The sequence below is a fragment of the Pristis pectinata genome, chromosome 4, assembly GCF_009764475.1.
Source record: "Pristis pectinata isolate sPriPec2 chromosome 4, sPriPec2.1.pri, whole genome shotgun sequence".
NCBI lineage: Eukaryota > Metazoa > Chordata > Chondrichthyes > Rhinopristiformes > Pristidae > Pristis > Pristis pectinata.
The window spans coordinates 43,653,183-43,677,360 of record NC_067408.1 but is presented as its reverse complement, the minus strand read 5'-3'; the positions used below and the strand labels follow the sequence as shown (position 1 = coordinate 43,677,360).

The following is a 24,178-nucleotide window of genomic DNA, read 5'->3' as shown; positions in this document are numbered from 1 at the left end:
TCAAGAGGATATAATCAGAAAAAATTAGTGTATACAAAAAAATTCAAATAATGCAAATTGGTTCAGCAAAACAAAAATGTGGAGTTTATTAAGAAAAATTTACTTTGCTAAGAAAGTTCACTCAAAGAAATATTTCCAAAGTTCAGGGAAAAATCAAATTACTTGTGAATTACAAATTAAAAATCACAATTTTTAAAAATGGTTTATCCTTTGAGTAATGGTCAGTAATATTTTCAAAAGTGAATAGCTTCAAGGAGAAACAGAATTGAGAATTTACCATCTTCATGACTTTTGAGTAATTCTGTCAGCTCAAGAAGATTCAGATTTTGACACTAGCTTTCTGAAAAGATTGGTTGGCAAAAAAATACAAGGGAAGCTGCTGCTGATTAAATACTACAGGCAGGGGATCGCTGGAAGCATCCTAAAACTTCCCAATTGGTGCACCAATTACATCCTACTGTTGATCTAATTATGCTGGAGGTAATTGGGTGGTGCAAATACCACATTGTTATCAGATTGAATAAAATTCTTTTGGGTGGAGAGGTTTTCTTGGATGTCATTTGAAAAGTTGAATGGCTTCTGCAAGCAGCATACAGGCATGTCAGGTCCACCATCCGAGTCTAAGGCAAGAAGGACCTGAAGTTTTAGCCCTGGCAAGTAGACCAGCATTTGTCATTCTTGATTTGTACAGAACTACACCTGGATAGAATGCTTAAAAAAAATAAACTGTTCATAAATCTGTACTGCAGTACAAATAGCAAAATTTAATAAGAGCATAATTATAGAATTCCATAATACAAAAGCAGCAAATAATAGATTGATGCTAAAAAAGTGAAAACTCTTCAAAATCCTTTCCCAGAAAGGAACACAATGCCATGAAGTCTCCTCAGGAAATTGTATTTGTTATTTCTTTGTAGAGCATTTTCTTCAGTATACCATTTAACTGTGTTGCAAAATTTACCATACACGTTTGGACATATGGACAGGTTTTCCGTTATAAATATGGACATGCAAATTTATTATGGGAGCTGGTTGTAACTACAAGCTCCTGCTAGTTTGCAGTTCTATAGCACCTTAAGTGGCAGATAAGTATAATGTCTGTGACAAGTCTACACAGGCAGCTTTCTTACAGAGCTGGCCCTGGAATTTGATAAAAATTTCAATAATGCTGGAACATACTTTCTAAGCATACTCTACTTGAATACCAGACCGTCTCTCGACTCCATGGACAAAACCACTGAAATACTTCAGCACAACTATAACGTCAATTCCCAAACATGCTTTTATAATACTGGCTGAAATTATTACACAGTAAAGCAATAATTGCTGACTGTTCCATCTACTAATTCAGTTTATGGGTATCCTATCAAGTTAAAACATGGATGTTCAATGGGCAATAGTGAAATTTGAAAAATCGCAGAAGTCTTAATAGATTTAAAAATAATTTGTATCAAGTGCATTGTGTATTTTCAAGCATAGGTAGAGGAAGCTATTGTAATACTTGTTGCTCACTATAAGCAAACAGCTTTGTATCAAAAACAAATTTCTCTAATCCTTGTCCTATCATTATTGGGCCCCCTGCCAGTAGAAATATCTTTGTCCCATCCACCAATACAACACATCAGTTTTGAATGCCACAATTAAATCCAGCCTTAACCTCCTCTGCCACAAGGAGGCCAATCCCAGCTTCTTTGGTCCTTCTTCATAACTGAAGTTCCTAATCTGTGACATTAGTGGAACATATCAGTAACTTAGCTACATCATTTAAGTAAACTGGCAGTTTTGAAGAAATTCTGAAATTGTTACTTCATTCACAATTGCCCAAAGAAAGCCTCCTTGAACAGCTGCAGTGTGTGTGTGTGTGTGTGTGTGTGTGTGTGTGTGTGTGTGTGTGTGTGTGTGTGTGTGTGTGTGTGTGTGTGTGTGTGAAGGTGATCTGACACTTATTTAATAAGGATTTCTTGTCCCAAGCAGGAAGCCCAAAGAGGAAAATGCAAGACTTCAAAGGGTACTGGAGGTATTGGTGCTCCAGGTCCCATAATGAGTTATGTATAGTATATTCACTAAATGTTCTTATACGAGCAACAAATGGCAAACTTCAAATGGTGCATTGCAAATCATTTGACTCACCCATCACAAAATCACATTAAAGATTATCCATCAACATTTCCTTCTACACTTTCAACATGAGAATACAAGCTGTACAATTGGCCTCTCAAATCTGGTCCACCATTCTATGGATCAAACCTGATCATAATCCTGGCCTCAACATCACTTTCTCACACTTCTATCATCTTTCAACTCCCTGGTAGTTTAAATGCATGTCAATTTCCACAAATATATTTAATGAACCACATCCACAGCTCTGAGATAGAGAATTCCAAAGTCCTGATGCAGGGTTTCAACCCCAAACATCAACAATCCCTTTCCTCCCACAGATGCTGCTCGACCTGCTGAGTTCCTCCAGCAGATTACTTGCTGCTCCAGATTCCAACATCTGCAGTCTCCTGTGCCTATACATAGGCTCAGCATGCTCATATGCCAAGCCCTTCATTATAGGAGTCAACCTAGTGAACCTTCTCAGCATTACCTCCAATGCAAACACATCCTTAAGCACAGAGACCATGGTACACATTAATCCAGGTGCAATCTTGCTAGTGCATTATAAAGTTGCATCAAAGCTTCCCTACTGTGACACTCCATACCCCCTGCAATAAAGGCCAACATTCCATTAGCATTCCTAATAACTTGCCATATCTGCATGCTAACTTTGTGACTTGTGCTGGGACTTCCAGATTCCTTTGTACCACCACACTTTAAATAATAATGTGATTTTTCATTCTACTTTGCTTTTGTATCCTTGACCACATCTTGCTAGCCTACTTTTGTATAAAATAGCAAATCTACCTTTGTATAAAATAGCAAATTTGTCTACAGTACTTAGTCCTGTCAACTAAATCATCAACATAGTATACAAATAGCTGAGGCCGCAGCCCTTATTCATACAAATCCACACTAGTTACTGACTGACAATCCAAAAATCACCCATTTATCCTGATTCTCTATTTTCTGTTACATAGCCATTCCCTTTGAATCCAATATATTACCCCAATCCCAAGCACTCTTATCTTGTGCAGTTACCTTTTATGTGGCAGGTTATCAATTGCTTTCTGGAAATACAAACACACCGCATCTACTGGTTCCCCTATATTCATATTATTTGTTACAGAATTCTATCAGATCATCTTTTCATAAAACCATGCTGATTTATGGTTTTCCAAATATCCTGCTATAACCTTTTTAAAATGGATTCCAGTATTTTCCCAATGACAAACACTAGGCTATATGGCCTATAGTTTCCTGCTATTTGTCTCCCTCCTTCCTTGGAAAGTGGTGTTACATTTGCAGTTTACCAACCTCTTGAATCTCTCCAGAACTTGAACTTAATTTTGGTGGATGACAACCAATACATTCACCATTTCTGTAGCAATTTTCTTTAAGACCACTGGACATAGGAAATCGGGCCCAAGGGACTTGTCAGTCCCATTAGTATGCCTGATCTTATTCCCCTCCCCCCCAAGTGAGATTATTTTGTCACTTTCTTATTATTGGGATGTTTATAAGTCTTCTACTCTCTAATGACCGATCCAAAGTAATTATTTAGAACTTCTGTTGCTCAACTATTTCCCCATCATTAACTCCCCAGTCTCATCTTCTAAGGGAATAAAACCTTAGTTTTAGCTGTATATTTTTAAAAAAAATATAGACCTGTAGAAGTCCATTGTCTAATTTTATACTATTTGCTCATTTACTCTCATACCCCAGCTTCTCCCCCTTTACAACTTAGACCATTTCTAAAAACAATTGTATAGCTGAAATCATAACAATGGGGAATTTTACAGCAACAAGAAAAACAAAATTTACTTCCATGAGCAAAGACATATTCTATTTAATCTTCATATAAAGTCAGTTTAGAATCAATTTTGAAGCATTACTGTGACAAAACTGAAACTGGGATCTTACATTTTTTGTATTACAAACTTATAACTTACAACCGATATAGTTTAATTAGCATTGGTATCAAAAGAGTAAAATGATTAAAACTTTGATGAAACTGAGAAAACACTTTGGCATCATCATTAATTCAGTTTACCAAAACACATCTAAAATTCATCTTCAATATAAAACTGATCACCATATTCGCCTGAAGTATGAATTTTAATGTATGAATTTTAATGTTTGAATTTCTGAAACTGCAAGGTACAAAATGAAAATCCATAAATTAGTGTTAAAATTTGAAATCCTAAAATCTAGTATCTTTGTCATTTAACATTTAAACAATATTTTAAACCGGACTGTCCAAGGTCTGCTTAAGTAGTCAGCTGTGAAAAGTTATCACCGCATTGAAAAGTCTAACTAAAAGAAAACATGCACAGATCTGCCCTCCGAAATAAAAAAGGGCACTGAAAACAGCATTTTAAATTTACACTGGGGAAATAAGCATTCTACTTTGAGAGACTATCCCTAACAATAGCACTAAGTTTATCTATGAGTGCCACCTAGATGGAGAGAAGGGTGGTGCAGGTTCATAGCAAGTTTAGCTACTCGAAATTATCTTAAATATAATTAATTTCACAAGGAAGGATCTAATTAATATCATATTGGATACCAAAGCAATTATTGAAGCTGTATTCTTAGTCTATTATGAGTCTGTATGCACAGTTAAGACCCATGATTGCACTTTTCAATCATTTCAATACACCAGCCATCAAGTTTGTACTCATTAAAATATCTCTTCCATTAAAAATAAAACTTCAGTTTTAACAAATCCAGATAAAAATGGAATAAAAAGCTACATGCCATATGAACTTGACATCAACACCACAGTTCTAGTCTAAATTTGGTTCAAAATGTAAATCACTGGCCAGGCCACACTTAAAATTGCATGTTCTGTTTTGAATACTGTCATCAAAAGTACATCAAGTTGAGCATGACTTTTTTTTGTTGGCCAGGGGTGGTGATTGTGGTTCCAGGGAGTAACATTTACAAATCTTTGAAGATGGCAGATGGAAAAGTTCACAAAATGCATGACTTTATAAATTACAGAACTGAATACAAAAATAAGGAAGTCATGGGAAAGAGTTGCAAACCACTAGTTAGGCCTCAGCTAGGAGTATTTTTGTACACTTCAGATTTGTGATTATGTGGAGAAATTAGAAAAGTAACAGATAAGAGTAGGGTGCATCAAAACTGAACAGCTCTTTCAAAAGTGGTGCCAACATAATAGGCTGAAAAAATTTCTTTTCATTCAAGGTCATTGTCAGGCAAAAGTAATCCTTCAGTTTCATTGATGACCTTCGGAGTTCAGAAAATTTAGCAGTAATTGTAAAAGCATTATAAACCACAACTTGGAAAACTGGGTGGGAGCAGATAAAAATGGAAGAATTTTATTAAGCTTTGAATGAAACCCATTTTACTTTTGTTCGCTCAAAATTATCAGAAATCTATGTTCTGCATTCTTTAAATCATCTCCCTGTATCTGCTGAATAATTAGTTCACTTCTGCTAGCTATTAGAGTTCTTTCTATAAGATCAGCTATTCTTAAAAGAATGCTTAAAAAACACAGCTTTGCAAAGATTCATTTCAAATTGATCCAACAACTTGGTGAGGCGCCCAGAAATATACCGCTGTATCTGAATGGCCTCGTTGACGTTTCACACCAATTAAATCATATACAAGACAGACCATTGTGCTTGTGTTGATTCTTTCAAAGAGCATCCATTTTGATGCATTGCAAATTATTTCCCCTCAAAGTTATCCAGTTCCATTTACCAAGTTATTACTTAATCTTTCTTCACCAACCTTAAAGTACATTCCAAATCATAATACTAAATGCACTGTTCTCACTTCACCCATGGTTCTTCTGCCATGACCCCATTCATTAGAATAGCAATTAAACTTGCAAGACAAATTGTTAGCTGTTAAGCATTTTGGGATGCCCTATGGCCAAGGTGGTAACTATTTAAAATGACATTTTTTCCTGCATCCTTCAGTTTTATGCCAAACATTTGTGAAAAGGAACAAGTTTTCAAACCAATGTATTTTCCTTAATGTTTGTAATGCAGTCTTTTACTCCAATTAATACATGAGAAATGTCCCTCATTTCTTAATTCATCCATCCATTTAATGGATCCAGATCCCTTAAAAGTTTTAAAACATGATCACAGCTTTGTATGAAAATTGTATTATTCCTTTTCATAATTCTAATGAAATGGTAACAGTAAACATCCTGGAAGAATATTTAAAACTACAGTCCTTCACTTAATTTCTATCCCTCCACACTCCCCTCCAATTCTGCCAACTATTGCTCATTCCTAAGCAAATTTACAAAATTACAAGTTTAATCAATATGCCTTAAAGGATTTATAAAACTCATTAGCATCCTCTGGTGGTAGAATGAGCACCATAAATAGACTAAGCACCAGAAAAACTAATTTCAACTGTTGTCAACTACAATATTAAAATAAACTTTGATTTCATTAAATAAAACATCCAATACATGGCAAGATATACAATTCCATGTCTGTGCTACAGCTTGATCCATAATGAATAGTGCAACCAAATGGACTAATCCAATTAGTTCTAGAAATTGAAATACACAAGAAATCCTGGTGGCAGGTGTAACTGTTAAGGTTATCATTTAATACTTATTCCCAACTTGTTTCAAGGAGGTCACAGTGAACCACCTTCACAAACTGCTGCAGCTGCTCAGGAGGTCTTTTTAAATCTCCATTTGTTCATTGGATGCGAAAACATGACCGACTTGGCCAGCACTAACTGTCACCCTCTAATTGTTTTGCCATGACTTCTCAGAAGACAGTTTAAAAAAAACACCAGATTACTATGGGGGGAAAAAAGCCATAGGAGTAAGGATAGAAGATGTCCTTTTCCCAACTTTAGTGGATCAGATGAGTTTTGCAACAATGTGGCAGCTTCAAGGCCATCATTACTGAGAGAAGTTCATGCTTTCAGATTTATTTCATTAGTTGTAGTTTCCCAGTTGCGATGGTGGATTCAAATCTGCATCACTGGAATGCTCATCTAGGGCTTTGGATTTTAGCTCAGTAACTTACCATGCCACTCTTCCCCATAACTCCATAATTTTAGACTCTGTGACCAGAAGTAATGGTGTTCACCAATTCTGATGAAAACTACAAATGAATATGGAGTGATCTCTACGGGATGGACTTCACTTCTGACGTTTGAGCTACTCAGTGTTTCTGTATTATATCTCAGTTTTTTTGGGGGTTGGAAGGTAAGTAAGTGGAAGGGGCATAATTTTCTGGCAAAACTACTCGACAAGAAATAAAAAAAAATTATTGAACATTTTACAAAATGAGAGCATACACAAGATTGAAATGATAAACCTTCCAATACAAAGGCATTTATTTAATAAAATGTCTTTTGAACTTTCAGAGGAACTTGCAACATTCAGATACATAAGAAAATAGGAGTAGGTGACCAGGCTCCTCAAGTCTACCCCACCATGCAATATGGTCATGGCTGATCTATGCTGGCCTCAACTCCTCTTCTGAGCCAGCTCCCCATAACCCTCAATTCCTCGATCTTTCAAAAATTTATCTATCTCCACCTTAAATATATCCAATGATCTGGCTTCCACCACCCTTGGGTACAGAACCTCATAGATTTACTATCTCAAAATGCATTTTTATGTAGCTTGGTTTTAAATGACCATCCCTTTATTCTGCAGCTATATCCCCTGGTTTATGATTCTCCTACTAATGAAAACATTGCAACGTCGACCATGTGAATCCCCCTTAGAAATGTGCATATTTGAATAAGGTCACGCCTCATTCTTCTTTACACGAAATGGAAATACTAATACCATCTGTTCCATGAAAAATGGCTGGCAATTTTTGTTTTAAAAATAAAGCTACCTTATACTACACTTTTGAGCAAGCACATTCTGGACTCTCACAAAGAAGTAGTCCTCACCGGCTGACAATTTCCTGGCTGCAATCTACACTAATGGTGGCATACAAAGCAGAGTTATCTCCCTGCACATGCGCTGAGGAATCTGCCCATTGAACCTGCCCCAGATTCAATCCCAGAAGTGGGGAGCAGTGGCCTTTTTAAAAAATGCTAGTCATTTTTCATGGAATAGTCACGTATGATTTATTTCACTGGAAAGGAATGGTTATGTGATAGAAAGGCAAGTTTTTAAACTATAGTGTTTGCTTTAAATGTTTTTAATTATTGAAGCAATAAGTGTTCAAAATGATTTAAATTTAATTGCTTAATGTACGAATGCATTTGAATATCAGGGATATCAAAAGATCAACTTGCATGGCTTTGTGGCCATCATATTCTTTTACCCCAGCTGTTTTGTGGGTAGGTCTTATTCTGAATCTCCCATATGAAAGTCTTACAATGTGCTAGACTGCACTATTTTGGTTCTAAATTACAAGTCATTTGTTACAATCATTTGCTTTAAAGTCAGAGACATACCTAGGCACTTATTACAATTCAGCATGCTATTAAATACACTCCATTGAACAGTGCAATAATGATCAGTATCACAGGGGTCTGTGTTTCCCACTCCACAATAAAAGCTTTGTAATTAGCTTCTTTCCAAATTACTTATTTCTGATCAAATCTACATATAGTTCTGAAATAGCACAGTGACCAAGTGGTCTTGTGCTATGAATGGCACAGACTATTTATCAGCCTGCTTATGTTGTACAACATACACTGCTTAACTATTGTTCAATGAATTGTGAATGGAACTGATGTACAATCATCAAGCATCTCCACTTTTGATATTTCCATAGTCAGTTGTACAGCACAGAAACAGACCCTTCAGCCCCAATCATCCATGCCAACCGTGAAGGCTTTCCATGCTAATCCATTTGCCCACGTTACACCCATGTCCCTCTACTCCTTTCCAATTTAAATATCTGTCCAAACACCTTTTAAACATCATAATTGTATGTGCCTCTACCACTTCATCTGGCAGTTTGTTCCATATAACCACCATCATTTGTGAAGAAATACTTGCCCCTCAGCTCTTTGTGATGGAAGGGTGTTCATCTATGAAGCAGCTGAAGTGATTGGAAAAAGGACCCTGGCAGGGGGAATTCCTGGGGCCAAAATGACTGGCCTCACAAAGCCCAAGACACTTCTTAGCTGGTGAGACATGATACATGTAGGGATTGTGATGGATACTGGGACACTGATAAGAAACTACGATTCAGAAAGTATCAATACATCCAACTGCTGTGTGACTAAGCATAAATAAAAATCAACAAATGTATGCTGTTTAGGTTGCAGAATTCTGTTTTAACACTTGCAATATGAAAATTTATACTGTTACAAAGCCACTACAAACCCCTAAATTGTGTTTTAAGATTAATTTGTAGTTGAGAGCCTAATATTTATACAAGTAATGCTTGACCGTACATGTCATCTTTGCAACATTAATTCATAATATTTAATGCAAATCTCTGCTCTCATGAAATATTTGGCAAGTGGAAATTTCTAACCTATGTGATGTGCTTGCAGAATCCCAGTGTACTACTGGTGGTTGAAATGAGAGCAGATAGTATGGGGCAGAAAGAATACAAGGTTGGAAACAGCAGAAAGCACAAAGATAGATCAAAGTTTGATAAATTATGTAGCAAACTGCTAACATGAATTTTCACTCCTCCTCTTCCCCCCCCCCCACCCCACAAAAAAAAATCAGGCTAGGTTCAACACAGTGGAATTTCCCCAACAGCAGCAAGTCATCTATGCTCACCTATTTGCTTGAGCAGATATCTTTGTGAAAACTCCCCTGAACCAAGGTGGCTCTGACCCAATCAGCAAGACCCTGCTTAATACATGGGCTTCTGCTCATCAAATGGACAGAAAACTAACAATCCATGCAGTATTGAATGAGCTGGAGGCTCAGCTGCCACTGCTGCCCCACAGGATAGAGCAAGCTGTGGTTGGCCATTAGCCCTAAGGTGCCAGATCCTGAGGTACCACCCTGGGACACCATGGCTTTGTAACAAGCTCCCTGCTTTTAAATATCTATAATCCAAACTAAAAACTATTCAAATGGATTGAAATATAAATAAAATTTAAAGAACTTCTTTTGAGCACTAGAAATTTATAAAACTTGAAGATTAACTAATAGAAATAAATCAGTTACCTTTTCAATCAGAATTCTATATTTTTCCTGTTTTGATTTCTTGGGGATCCCCCACTGTGTCCCACCAGTGACTGTCAGAAAACTTTTTGCCCCTTCCCATTTAAAGCCAAATGATAAAAGAAACTTTTTAGCAATTTTTCATCTAATTTAGCCTGGTGTCAGTTTTTGTGATGAATCTTGGAACATGTTTAAATACAAATTCTGTAAAGGGCCACTGGATATTTCTCAAAAGAAACAGTACTCTCTACATTGAATTAGGGGTCAAAGACTTATTAATCAGTGATCATCATACGGTTGCAACTTGATATTGTCACTACATTCAATGTCCTGTAGAAATCTTTACAGATTCTGGAGAGTGCTCAAGATCTCCCCTTTGAGAGCCCAAATATTAAAGACTTCAGAAAATATGAATTGCTACATTACAGTCAAAAAAATTACACCACGAGCAAATAATTTTTGTTCACTGTACAAATGAGAGTATGCTGAGGGTTCAAAAAGTCCAAGGAGTCAAGGACTAAGGTAACAGTAATCGCATTAGCATTCATTACCATTCATCAATAAATATACAAAATGCTTACTAGGAAGAACTTAATCTCATTCCCCATCAGCAAAATACATCTCAAATTTATTTACTGCCAAACACATTTAGCAATTCTTATCAATAGCATGAGAAGAATTTCTGATGTCTAACACAGACAGTATAATTAATCTTAACCTGCTGATAAAATTATTTTCAAGTATTTGGTAGTATTTAAAATGGACCTTGACCAGTCAACCAATCCACCTGCAGAGAGCCTTACTGAATGCAGATATGGCACTTCTTTTTTGTACAAACCTGAAATCTTTCATTTGTCAACCATCCATCCTCAAAAAGCAATCTGTACTGTATTTGGAAGTAACAACTGAAGCCGACCATAACCAATACAGTGAATAATGATTGAACCACAGCAGTTTTACCACCCTGTCTCTCGGGCAGCATAAAATGACAAATGGAATTTTACCAGCATCAATTTAAATGAGAGGACTGACTTGACTTCCAAATAGCAATGCCTAAGATGTTATTTCTCCTCAATAAATGACGAACCCTGATCTTGCATGCAGTGAAAGCCATGTGAAAATTCCTGAAACACTGACGAGATCAAAGCACTTTCAACTGTACCACACAAACTAAATTCAGTTAATTTGTTATTAGATCATTGGAATCAGCTGTATTTCAAGAAGCCATTTGCAGCTGAAACTCTAGTTCCAACTCCTGTGGCAATGCCACATTGAATCAAGTTTCAGAACCTTGATATCCCAAATGCACCCTGTTGAGTTCCCAACCCCATAACCTCATCATAACAGGGTCTGTTTTCTCTCTACACAATATCATTTGTCTCCAGAAGCTACTAATACACTCATCTATGCCTTTGAAATAGTCATGTGTAGATAATGTTTTCTAGGTAGAGTTTCAATTCAGGCCACCACAGTCATAGCACGGCTACAGGATGTAGTGCAGCAGGTCACTAATAACTCTTTGGAAACCAAAGGGCAGCAAATACATTCAAGCATATATTGCTGTACCTTCACTGCCACCAAGACAAAAATCATCGAATTCCCGAGCCAACAGCATTGTGCAAGTACTTTCACGACACTTTCAGACTATAAAGATTCTAAGCAGCCCACCATGATCTTAATGTCAGCTGGGGTTGGGTAATAAATTCCGGCCATTTCAATAATGTCCATAACCATAAAGAATGAATAATAAAAGATCCACCTCGTTTAAAACTCAGCTGTCTGATTCCACACCATACCAAATTCCATTGATCTACACCGTGTCTCTCCAATACAGATTTCACGTTCAGCCTGAAGTTCTTCATTGTCCACATCAATAAGGGTCATGCCTTTGGCCAGTTAAACCTCTAACTCTTCAATGATCTCTTTAAACCAGTCTTTCTCTTCCTCTTTCACAATCCTCCATGGGATCCATGCTCAACCAAGCTTTGAATTATCTATCCAGTAAATTATTTAAATTCAGCATTGCAGTATGTTTAAAAATATAAATATTCAGGTAATTTCAGGCTGCTCAAAATCAAGAACATGATTAAAAATATTCCCATCCTCAATAAAGATCAGCTTAACAACATGAAAATTGGCTCATACCCAATAATTCCAATAGTTTCTAGAGCATCCAGTTTTAGAAAGGGACATGAGCATGAAGAAAAATTGATTTTTTAACTGCAGTTATAGAACAGCTCTCTCTCATTTATGAGAGAAGCTACATAAAACATGCTTCAAAATAGACCTTTCACATATCTAATGATAAAAGTACTTATAGTTTTCCCTGTTGGAGATGCACAAATTACTTATCCAGCAGGACTGGCACACAAAAAGTGTTCCTCAGGAGTGCACAAAAGGACAGGATTTTCTAACTTGCAGCTCATATTATAATTCTAGATGAGTCTGCTATTGTAACCATGTAAAGCTCCACTGAACAAATCCAAAGAGAAGTTAGCAATTGTTTTTTTACCCCTCTTAAACACACACATTTATGCCAATATGCAAGCATCAAAGTGTGGAAAGGAATTATTGATGTTGAATGTTACCTTTTTACTTAGAAAACAATTTCAGCCTTATCACTTTCAACTATAGCAACAAATCAATAAACAGAATAAAAAATTATAAGATCTTATGTTCTATGTATGTTCTCTCTGTGATCTCAAATCCAACATACATGAACAGTATTAGAAGATTGTTTAGTAAAAACATCATCTGAGAAACTGAATCGAATGAAAAAAAATTCTAAGTCTCATAATTATTTGGTGTTATAATAGTTACAGCTAATACTGTCACCATACTGCAGAGCTGTGGGGTTTAAATCCACTTTTTGCATGCCACCAGGCACTGAGCAGTCTTGCTTCCTCAATGACTAATTTTCAACTTTGGTAAGTAGCCTTGCACCAATAAGGTACCAGAAAGTCCACAGCTTTGGCAGGAAATTCAAGGACACACAATGTGCATCATATACATGTATCACTGTGGCCTACCAAGAAAATTCTGAATTTTTATCTTCATGTCACTTCCATCCAAAAAATTCAAAGGCCAATTCTAAAGCTGAGCAATTGAAAAAGAAAGTCATACCTTTTAATTTTGAACACAAAGCCAGGCATGAGATTTTAACTTATAAATGTATAATAAACTCCAAGCCTGCAAACAACCTTATTAATCTGCCAAGTAATTTGGGCCACCTGTGCATTTTGCTCTAGTCATTTATTCCTCATTGTGGTTTAGTTGAAGACCTATGTGCCGGTGCTGAGCCTGGCCACGACTACTTTGAAAGCAAAGAATGAGGATGTGGATTAAAGTTGTGGTCAACAATTCAAGATCGTAACTTTGTTTTGAATCTTGCAGTATATTCAGAATTGTAGTGGTAGTTGCAAAGTGGATCAGAGTAATTATTCAAACCTATCTGTATCAACCTTTACAATAAACTTCATACAAAGTGGCAAAATAATAAAAAGCTGAAAACTATGCAACATTCCCAATGTCTACACTTTCTCTTAATGCTTCAGTTGTTTGATTTCCTGGTCTCTAGATCATTGATAATTTGTAATGCCTCAAAAATAGGATAAAGTATGAATCTGAACATTACCTTGTTACAGTTACACTGTCTATTGGTAACTAGGTAGGAAATTCATTTATTAAAAAAAATTAAATTAAAAAATATTTGGCTTGGAGATATTTTATATGTTGACACTTGTAATATTCCTTGCAAAAGGACATCAAATATTACTTCAGCAATCTCATGTTGGCTTTGTGACTATTGATGGATGATCATCAGTACATTTCCAATAAATAATTCTTAAAGCAAGATTTAAAATGGGTGTTATTTCTGATTCATTTGTAATCAGCATTGTTCGCTGGACAGATAGCAAGTAGTGAGAGATTTCATTGCAGTAACATTTTATGATCAATTAAACTAACAGGACACGATAACAAAATGCAATAACAAAAAAACTTTTTATTAGAAATAAAAAGTACGTCAACTGGTGTTTTACACCACACAAAAGAAATAAAATCAGATTACAACCCAATCATCTCTAATTTCAGTATACTGTTTCCCTGGATTCTACAAGATTTCATTAAAGTATGCTACATTTGTATTATTTAACAGAAATTAGTCCATGGATTATGGCCCAGATTTTCCAGTCAATGGCAAAGGGCTAGCACTAAAGAGAGGTACAGACAATTGTGGTGGGAGTTTCCTTTTTTCAGATGCAAGCTGTTATTAGGAAAGTTGTTTTAGAAGATTTGTGCTATCCAGTAACAATGATATAAAGCTACCTGAGCAGCCAGAGTGAAGAATTGAGGCAGGGAGCATACCAGGAAATAAAAGGCTAGTATTAAGAGGAGAGGAAAAAATTAAAAACCGAGGTACACACATGGATAAAGATATTAGCTAAAATATCAAGCATTGAAAAAGTAATTCCATTATAAAATAATTTAAGAGAGCAAATTAAACTCCTTCCAGAAAGGTGTCTTTTTCCAGGAAAGTTATTCAGCATAAAAATAGATCAGCAAGCTGTAAAAAGATTCAGTTACACCTCAGTCAAAAATGTTTTAAAATTTACAGATTTTGTTTTTACAAACAGAAGAATGCACAAAACTTGAACTTCAGTAATTCTGTGCTGGCTGGCTCAAAAACAACTTGTTCATCCTGAAGAGCAGGGAATCACTGAGAGCAACACGTACAGACTACATTTTCAAATGTCAACATGGCTTTCAGAAGTTGCTGAGTTTCATTGATCAATTATACCATTCTTATACTATTCAACAAATTTGACTCCATTATAACCTAGAAGTTGCTATTAGTTTCAACAATGCTTACAATTTTATTCTCATTACAACTCCAAATTTCAGAGCTGATTTCCAAGTTGGATTCTGCACTGCGAAATAATTTCCCAGCCTCAATATTCAATTGTACATTTTGGAAAAAGCCACAGCAAGTATAAGTACTCAAATCTCAAAACAGTAAAGTCTTGAAATGAACTTCATTTGACTTACATTGCCCATATATTCAGAAAGGAGATCCTGCAAAGCCTGTCGTACAGCATTACACTCAGCCACAATGCGCTCACGTCGATCATCGCGTGTACAAGAAGAATCTGCCATTAGTGCAGCTCCACTAATGATGCTCTCAAGTCGTTCTTCCAGAGATGGTCTGAAGCGTTCCTCACTGAAGCTCAATGGATCTACAATTATTTGTTTCTATTGGGGCAAAGAAAAATGGTTTACAAAAGATCAATCCTTCTTGAAAAGTGTCAGAAAAATGCAAGTTACAAAACAGCAAGTTTCATTAAAACTACTTCATATTGGTTGCACAACACTGATATAAAAAATGCAAGCAATTGCAATGAAGGAAGAAATAAATGAATCCCAACTCCGCATGCACTGAAGTGTAGGCAATGTTTTTTTGTATTTGAAAAGCATAGGCACATATCTGTAGACTCTCTAGATTCTCTATCCTTTATCTCAGTATTATTAAAATATTATGCCACCATTTGCAAGTTTCAATTTGGCTAAAGCTATCATTATGAATCATTTAAGTCAAGGAACACATTAAAATTTAGGTTCATTGATTTGTATATGTTCAAAATAACCCTTCATTTTCCAATTTGGTTTTCATCCACTGATGACACTTTCTACAGCTGCAAGTCTACAGGACAATGAAAGAATGCAAGTCTCAAGGGTAAGTGGCACTGTGAATGGTTGGATTGCCAGATCTTGGAGGTTACGTGCTGAACTTTTCTGAATTAATTACAGAGCTGAACTATGCAAAACCTGGGATGTTATGTTGCAGTTGCATAAGACACTGGTGAGGCCACATTTGTAATACTATATTCAGTTTTGGTCGCCCTGCTGTAGGAAAGGTACCATTAAGTTGGAAAGAGTCCAGAAAAGATTTTTCAAGGATGCTGCCAAGACGAGAGACTGAGTTATAAAGAGGTTGAGGAGGCTAGGATTTTATTCATTGGTGTGTAGCAGAACAAATGGTGATCTTACAGAGATGTACAAAATCATGAGGGGTATAGATAGGGTGAATGCATACAGTCTTCTCCCCCAGGGTTGGGGAATCAAGAACTAGGGGGCAGAGGTTTAAGGTGAGAGAAGAGTGAATAGGAACCTGAGGGGCAACTTTTTTTTTTAAACCCAGAGGGTAGTCCATATATGGAACCAGCTGCCAGAGGAAGTGGTTGAGGCAGATACACTAACAACATTTAAAAGATAGTTGGACAGATTTAGATGGATATGGGCCACATAAGGACAAATGGGACTAGCTTAGATGAGCATCTTGATCAGCATGGATCAGTTGGGCTGAAGAGCCTGTTTCCATACTGTACAACTATGTTATATCCATGATCATAACCTCTCAAATAATCATAAATCCTTATACCCACGCACAATGTTACAATTTATCTTTCATTAAAATCAACTTCTATTAGTATAATTCTTATTAATCCAAGACTCTTCCCAAAATTAGAACCCATTATAAACTATTATGAAAGCTTTGCCATGTTCAGGAGGGTACAAACTCCTGAATAACACAAATATAAACACCAATCTAATTGATAGATAAGGGAGGTAAACAGAGTAGGACAAAGCATTGATGGCAATGCCAAGGATGGCCATTAGTGGGTAGTGTGGCAAGTTTAGAGCAGGGTCATTCAGAGGGAGAGTTTTCATAATTAATATTAGTTACTTTAAGCACAAGCCTCAACATGCTCCAGGTCCAAATAGCGGCACACCAGCAGCTTTACTTCATTTGGAGTTTGAGGAGATTTGGTATGTCACCAAAGACTCTTGCAAATTTCTACAGATGTACAGTGGAGAGCATTCTGATTGGTTGCATCACCACCTGGTATGGAGGCTCCAATGCTGAGGATCAAAAGAGGCTGCAGAGCATTGTAGTCTCAGCCAGCTCCATCACGAACACAGCCCTCCCCACTATCAAGGGTATCAAGAGGCGGTGCCTCAAGGCAGCGGCATCCATCATTAAGGACCCTCACCAACCGGGACATGCCCTCTTCACATTACCACCATCGGTGAGGAGGTACAGGAGCCTGAAAACCCACACTCAATGTTTCAGGAACAGCTACTTCCCTTCCGCCATCAGATTTCTGAACAGTCCATGAACACTACCTCGTTATTCCTCTTTTGCACTATCTTTACATCTTGCACTGTACTGCTGCTGCAAAACAACAGATTTCACGACATGTGTCAGTGATAATAAATCTGATTCTGAAGTGACCAGCTTGCAGGTCATTTTGCAGAAAATGGCTTGCACATTATGTGCTGGACAACTTAATTCAAAAAAGAATTACCATTTATGAATCCCTAATTACACTTTTTCCTCCCTAGTTTAGTTGGTTGCGCATTATGCTCATTTGCAAGCAACAATAATCAGCAATCAAGTTCACATGATCATGTACAAGACACAAAAACCTTTCACAGAACTGGGTTATTATAATGTACTTCCTTAATTCTAATGATCAGTATCTATTTAAAGTTATATGTACTTACATCAAATCGATTCAGGGCATCTGCCAATTCTCCAGCACTACTTTGCTGACCTAGGTTGACATCCTCTGATGCGGTTGCCTGGGCTGCATTTGAAATCCCAGTAACAGCCTGCGTCAACTGCTTATATATCAGATCCCGGTTAGCTTTGTAAGCAGCCACATCTGGGTGCTGGAGGCAAGCCTGTGAAGCAGTGTACAGCATAGGGATATTCTTCTGCAGAACTCCTCGTGCAGCAGCCATTTGGTCTCTATGATGAATATCCTTCAATTCCTTTAAAAACACCATACAAATATTTACATAAACATGCACCAAGGTTGCCTAGTACATGGCAGTGATGTGTTATTAAGATACAAGATATCTTTATTAGTCACACGTACTTCACTGTGTTTCGATGTACATCTTGTGTCGAGTGTTCTGGGGGCAGCCTGCAAGTGTCGCCACGCTTCCAGCGCCAACATAGTATGCCCACAACTTCCTAACCCATATGTCTTTGGAATGTGGGAGGAAACCGGAGCACCCAGAGGAAACCCATGGAGACACAGGGAGAACATACAAACTCCTTACAGACAGCTGCCAGAATTTGACCTAGGTCACTGGCGCTGTAATAGCGTTACACTAACCGCTACACTACCATGCCTGCCCATTTATATTTCGATACCTATCATTTTCTATAGTGGGCAGTCAACTTATTGGATAAAAAGATATAATGGTCTGTATTGCTTTTGTTGATACATAACTGTCAAGTTTCAGCCTCTCCCACCCAGTATTAAATATGTTTCAGATTGCTGGTTTTGCCACCTTTCTCCCAACTTCTTAATAAACAGAACATTCAAAACAAATTTCATTAGAGATTTCATAAGAGATGAGAGCTTCTTAAAAAAAAAGACAGCATATTGTTGAGATAGCAGTGCTAACAAACTTCCTGAAAAAATATTAAATGGAATGGGTTACAAACGACTTGCTATCTGTTAAAAATGTCATACTAAAACAAGAGTACACATTTCAAAATGAGAATTAAGCCAGGAGATTAAGAACTTTTTTGCAAAAACAAATAGAAATATTAAAATACAGCAGTCAGTGTTTGCACCATCTTAACCACACATCTACAGTTACTGAACTACATAGTGTATCAGGTTTATCTTCTCACCTTGCTGAAAGAGAGAAATGTTCTTGAATTCCATTACATAGTTATACTAATGATTATTTCTAAAACACAAATTTATGGTTCATACCTGCTGTCTTTTAGCTGCCATTAGATTCAGTTTGTCCACCTCTGGTTTCAATGCCTTAAACTGTATCCCAAGCTCTTGCTCATTGTTAGCATTCCTCACTTTTACAAGTGTTTCTTCAACCTAGAAGGCCAAACTCATTAACTAGACATCTAAAAATCAAAATAAGGCAACACAGTACAAAATTGCTATACATGAAATTCTACACACTGGATTGATTGTGCTCATGAGTCTTCCACGATCTACTACTTAGGACAATTCACTGGGTACCCTCCTTACATGGTGGTCTCTCCAACATAACTCATTATTTTCCAATTCTCATTCATTCACTTAACTCTCCCTACGCCCAGCAATAAATTGAAGAGTCAATATGCATTAAAATCACAGCATCTCTCCTCAGTGGTGTTAAATATTACTGACGAGATACCGTACTAGCTGCAGATTGGCTGGGTGGAGTGTGTCATCTTGTACTGATTGAAAATATGTTCTAGTAGTAATTTCAGTACACCAAGATTAACAGAGGGGGGAAATAAAAGGTTGACATATGGCTCTTGTTCATGGAGTACCATGAAATACCATGAAATATACTCTAAGAGCTCCACTTCTGGAGTCTCAGACAACTCATCCTTTCCCAAACCTGTCTTCACACCAAAACCCAATAGATTATCAAGTTTACACTCCCTTTTGCAGTCTTTTCCTTTCCTAAACACAACAGCAAGAAAAGTTGAACAGCAGCTTTCAGTCAAACATACAACCAACTTTCATGCAACTACATTCAAGCCATCTTTATATTGATACGGTAGCAGTGAGTATTCTGTGGTCCTTGGAAATTGAGCCAAAATACTTGTGACCATTCACAAAAAAATTCCCTAATCTTTCTCTTTCCTCACCACTTATTTTCCATTGTTCAGTATTGCAGAGTCTGAATAATGGACAATCAGCTTAATCAGGTTTATAGATAATCTAATGCTCCTTGATATGGTTATCTGTATAATACTGGGTCACGCAAGGATATTTTGTAATTTACATACTGTGCACAAGGTCATTTGAATATGACCATCATTTCCCCCCAAAAATAAACCATGCAGAACCATGACATTTAAAACTGAAGTCAAACATTTTTCACCATTAGTATATTTAAATTACCTTGTATGGAATTAATCAACCCACAAATAGGTTGATGTTCTGACAGTAACCCGTCCAAGGCTAAATACACTAATATTTTTTTAAAAGGTGTCAGATTTAGTTTAGAACAATCACATATCCTGTTTAACCAATTTGATTGAATTATCTTTTGAAGAGCTAATAAAGTGTACTGATGAGAACACTGTAGTTGATGTAGTTTTCATGCACTTCTACAAAGTCTTTAACAAGGTCCCACATGGGAGACTGGTCCAAAAGGTTAAAACCTGTGCAATCCAAAATAAATTGGCAAATTGGATCCAAAATTGGCTCGGTCACATCAAGCAGAAGGTGATGACAGAGGGTTGTTTTTGTGATTGGATGACCGTGATCAGTCATGTACCATAGGGATCCATGCTGGAAACCTTGATGTTTGTTACATACATTAATCATTTGTATACAAATGCAGGAAGTATGATTAGTTGGTATGCATATGACATGAAAATTGGTGGTGGTGTTGATAATGAGGAAGGTAGTCTTAGGTTACTGGATGATATTGATCAATTGGCAAGATGTGGAGAGCAATAGCAAAAGGAATTTAATCCTGATAAAGTGCAGTGTGATCCATTTTTGGAGGACTAATAACAATAGGATATACAGAATGATAGGGCTCTAGGTGTATCGAGAAACAGAAGGACCTTCTGTATACAATTCCCTGAGGTGACAGCATAAGCAGAAAAGGTGGTGAAGAAGGCATACATAATACTTGCCTTTGTTAGCCAGAGCATAGAATACAAGAGCAGGAAGGATATGGTACAATTTTATAAAGCATTACTTAGACCACAGCTGGAGTACTGAACGTCACATGATAGGAATGACATGATTGCACTGTAAAGTGTGCACATGAGATTCATCAGCATATTACCTGGGATGGAGTGTTTCAGGTTTGAGGAGAGTCCAGGTAGACTGGATTTATTTTCCTTACAGCAGAGAAGGCTGAGGGGGGACCTGATAGAAGTATTCAGAATTAAGTGGCATGGAGAGGCAGTCTAAAACTAGAGGGCATGGGTTAGGGCAAGGGATTCCCAGTTGCGAAGCAGAGGAAGAACTTTTTCCACCCAGAGGGTTAATGGAGGCAAGTAGTCTCTCAACAATTAAATCGTATCGCCAGAGCAGAGAAAGCTATGGACCAAGAGCTGGAATTAGTATAGATGTGTACTTGATAGTCAGCATGGACATGGTGGGCTGAAGGGCCTGATTTTGTGCAGTATGACTATGACTCCACAACTCTAAATATATGTTATCTGTAAACTATAAGAGTCCTCAAATAATTGAGGATTTTTTTTGCTTCAGTTTTATTCTATGTACTTTAGCAGAATCCAAGAATTAAAATTATAATCTTAACCTCTAAATTGGATTTAAAAATAGGTCCCTGAAGCAAGAGGCCAATAAGAACCCAGGACACACCCAGTCCTTAAAGGGAATTGAACAAGTATTTTCATGAACTTGGCTAACTGAAAGAATTACTCAAGACTATCCTGCTGAAAAACAGTTACTATTGATCAGTTGAAATTTGGTAACTCTGAAATGTCCCCAAACCATATTATCCTTCCAATGCCAGAAGTTACATCAGAACAGTGGCTACATTACTGCTTTAGGCAAATAATTAAAGTAACAATACAAATTTTAAATCAAGATTAGATAGTTCTGATTAAGGGAAAATTCAGCACAGAACTTACAACTTTCAATTGTACAAGTAGTTTGTAAACATCTGCCATGTCAGCTAGGATAAGAAGGCGAGTAACAGCGGACAGCAATGCTCGTGCAGCTCGAACCATGTTGCCTCGCTTCATGGCAGAACAAGGGTCTTCTGCAAATTCAGAGGAAGCACTCCTCATTGTTTCACCTGCATTTTATGAAGTTGAAAGGGAAAAGTTAGAAATTCGATTATTAATATAAATATTGCTAAAAATTACACCATCACATTTTGTAAACAGAAAATCAAAATATAGAACAAGGTTGGGACTGATAACCAACCATGCCAAGTAGGATTAGGAGTAGGAATAGGATGTGTGGAGCCTTGTGTGCAAATTACTCACTGCATTCACCCAGTTCCACTGGACTCCAAACCTAATCTATTACATTTTCACATATCTCAAGACAATTTAGAATCATAAAACGGCTACAGCTCGAGAAGCCAACCATTCAGTTCATTATATCTACCCTGGCTCTCTACCAGTGCAGTTCTACAGCTCCACTCAATGACCCTTTCTCTGTCATTTTGCAAATTTTCCCCTATCATATACAGTGGCATGCACAAGTTTGGGCACCCCGGTCAAAATTTCTGCTACTGTGAATAGCTAAGCGAGTAAAAGATGACCTGATTTCCAAAAAGTATAAAGTTAAAGATGACATTTCTTTAATATCAAGATTACTTTTTTATTCCCATCTTTTACAGTTTCAAAATAACAAAACAAATGGAAAAGGGCCCAAAGCAAAAGTTTGGGCACCCTGCATGGTCAGTACTTAGTAACACCCCTTTTGGCAAGTATCACAGCTTGTAAATACTTTCTGTAGCCAGCTAAGAGTCTTTCAGTTCTTGTTTGGGGGATTTTCACCCATTCTTCCTTGCAAAAGGCTTCTAGTTCTGAGAGACTCGTGGGCCATCTTGTACGCACTGCTCTTTTGAGGTCCATGCACAGATTTTCAGGTCATGGGACTGTGAGGGCCATGGCAAAACCTTCAGCTTGTGCCTCTTGAGGTAGTCCATTGTGGATTTTTGAAGTGTGTTTAGGATTGTTATCCTGTTGTAGAAGCCATCCTCTTTTCACCTTCAGCTTTTTTTTTAAACAGACTGTGTGATGTTTGCTTCCAGAATTTGCTGGTATTTAATTGAATTCATTCTTCCCTCTACCAGTGAAATGTTCCCCGTGCCACTGGCTGCAACAAGCCCAAAGCATGATCGATCCACCCCCGTGCGTAACAGTTGGAGAGGTGTTCTTTTCATGAAATTCTGCACCCTTTTTTCTCCAAACATACCTTTGCTCATTGCAGCCAAAAAGTTCTATTTTAACTTCATCAGTCCACAGGACTTGTTTCCAAAATGCATCAGGCTTGTTTAGATGTTCCTTTGCAAATTTCTGATGCTGAATTTTGTGGCGAGGACACAGGAAAGTTTAGTCTCAGGACCTGCATCCTAGGGTTTTGAAGATGGTGATTATGGAGATAATGGATGCACTGATTATCATCTTCCAAAACTAGATTTTACCACAATCCCCACAGACTAAAAGGTAGCAAATGTTACTCAACTACTTAAGGAGAAAACCGAGAACTATAGACTAATTAGTTTGACGTCAGTAGTTGGAAAAGTGCTGAAGTCTATGTTTAAGGAAGTTGCAACAAGGTACTTGGAAAATAACAGAGTGAACTATTTCTGAGAGATCTCATGTTTGACAATTATGTTGCAATTGAGATTGTAACCAGCTGATTGGCATATTTGGACTTTCAGAAGGCCTTTGATAAGGTGCCACACAAAAGTGATTATTCAACAAAATTAAAGTGCAGAGTTTTGGTTGTAATATCCTGGTGTGGAATGAAGATGGAATAATGGAGAGAAAACATTACGGTCGTTTTCAGATTGGAAGGGTGCCCTGGGCGCAGCTATTTATATTCTATATGTATTTGGATGCAGGAATCAAATGCACGATATCCAAGTTTGTGGATGATACAAAGCAGTGTAGCAATGTGGGCTGTGAGCAGGATGGAGCGAGAGCAACAAAAGGTTCACCAGACTGACTTCTGAGAGGGCAGATTGGTCACAGGGCGAGATCAACAGGCTAGGTGTCTATTAAGTTTACAAGACTGAGGTGATGTCATTGAAATGCACAAAATTCTCATAGGGCTTATCAGGGCAGATGTTTTTTCACTGGCTGAGCCATCTAGAAGCAAGAACTATAATCTCAGAACAAGGGACCAGCAATTCAGGACAGATGAGAAGAAATGTCTTTGTGCACGGGGTGGTGAATCTTTAGAATTCACAATGGAAAATGACTGA

General features: G+C 37.2%; 1 protein-coding gene across 1 annotated transcript in view; it reads right to left on the bottom strand.

The window, feature by feature from the left end:
• ctnna1 (catenin (cadherin-associated protein), alpha 1) overlaps window positions 1–24,178 on the bottom strand; it is an 82,173-nt gene that overhangs the window by 43,692 nt on the left and 14,303 nt on the right. The window contains exons 4-7 of the mRNA XM_052013603.1: window positions 21,864–22,030; window positions 19,006–19,125; window positions 17,774–18,043; window positions 15,257–15,460 (exon numbers count right to left, since the gene is read on the bottom strand). Of these exons, the coding sequence (XP_051869563.1) occupies window positions 15,257–15,460; window positions 17,774–18,043; window positions 19,006–19,125; window positions 21,864–22,030 (761 nt within the window). The remainder of the gene's footprint in view (window positions 1–15,256; window positions 15,461–17,773; window positions 18,044–19,005; window positions 19,126–21,863; window positions 22,031–24,178) is intronic.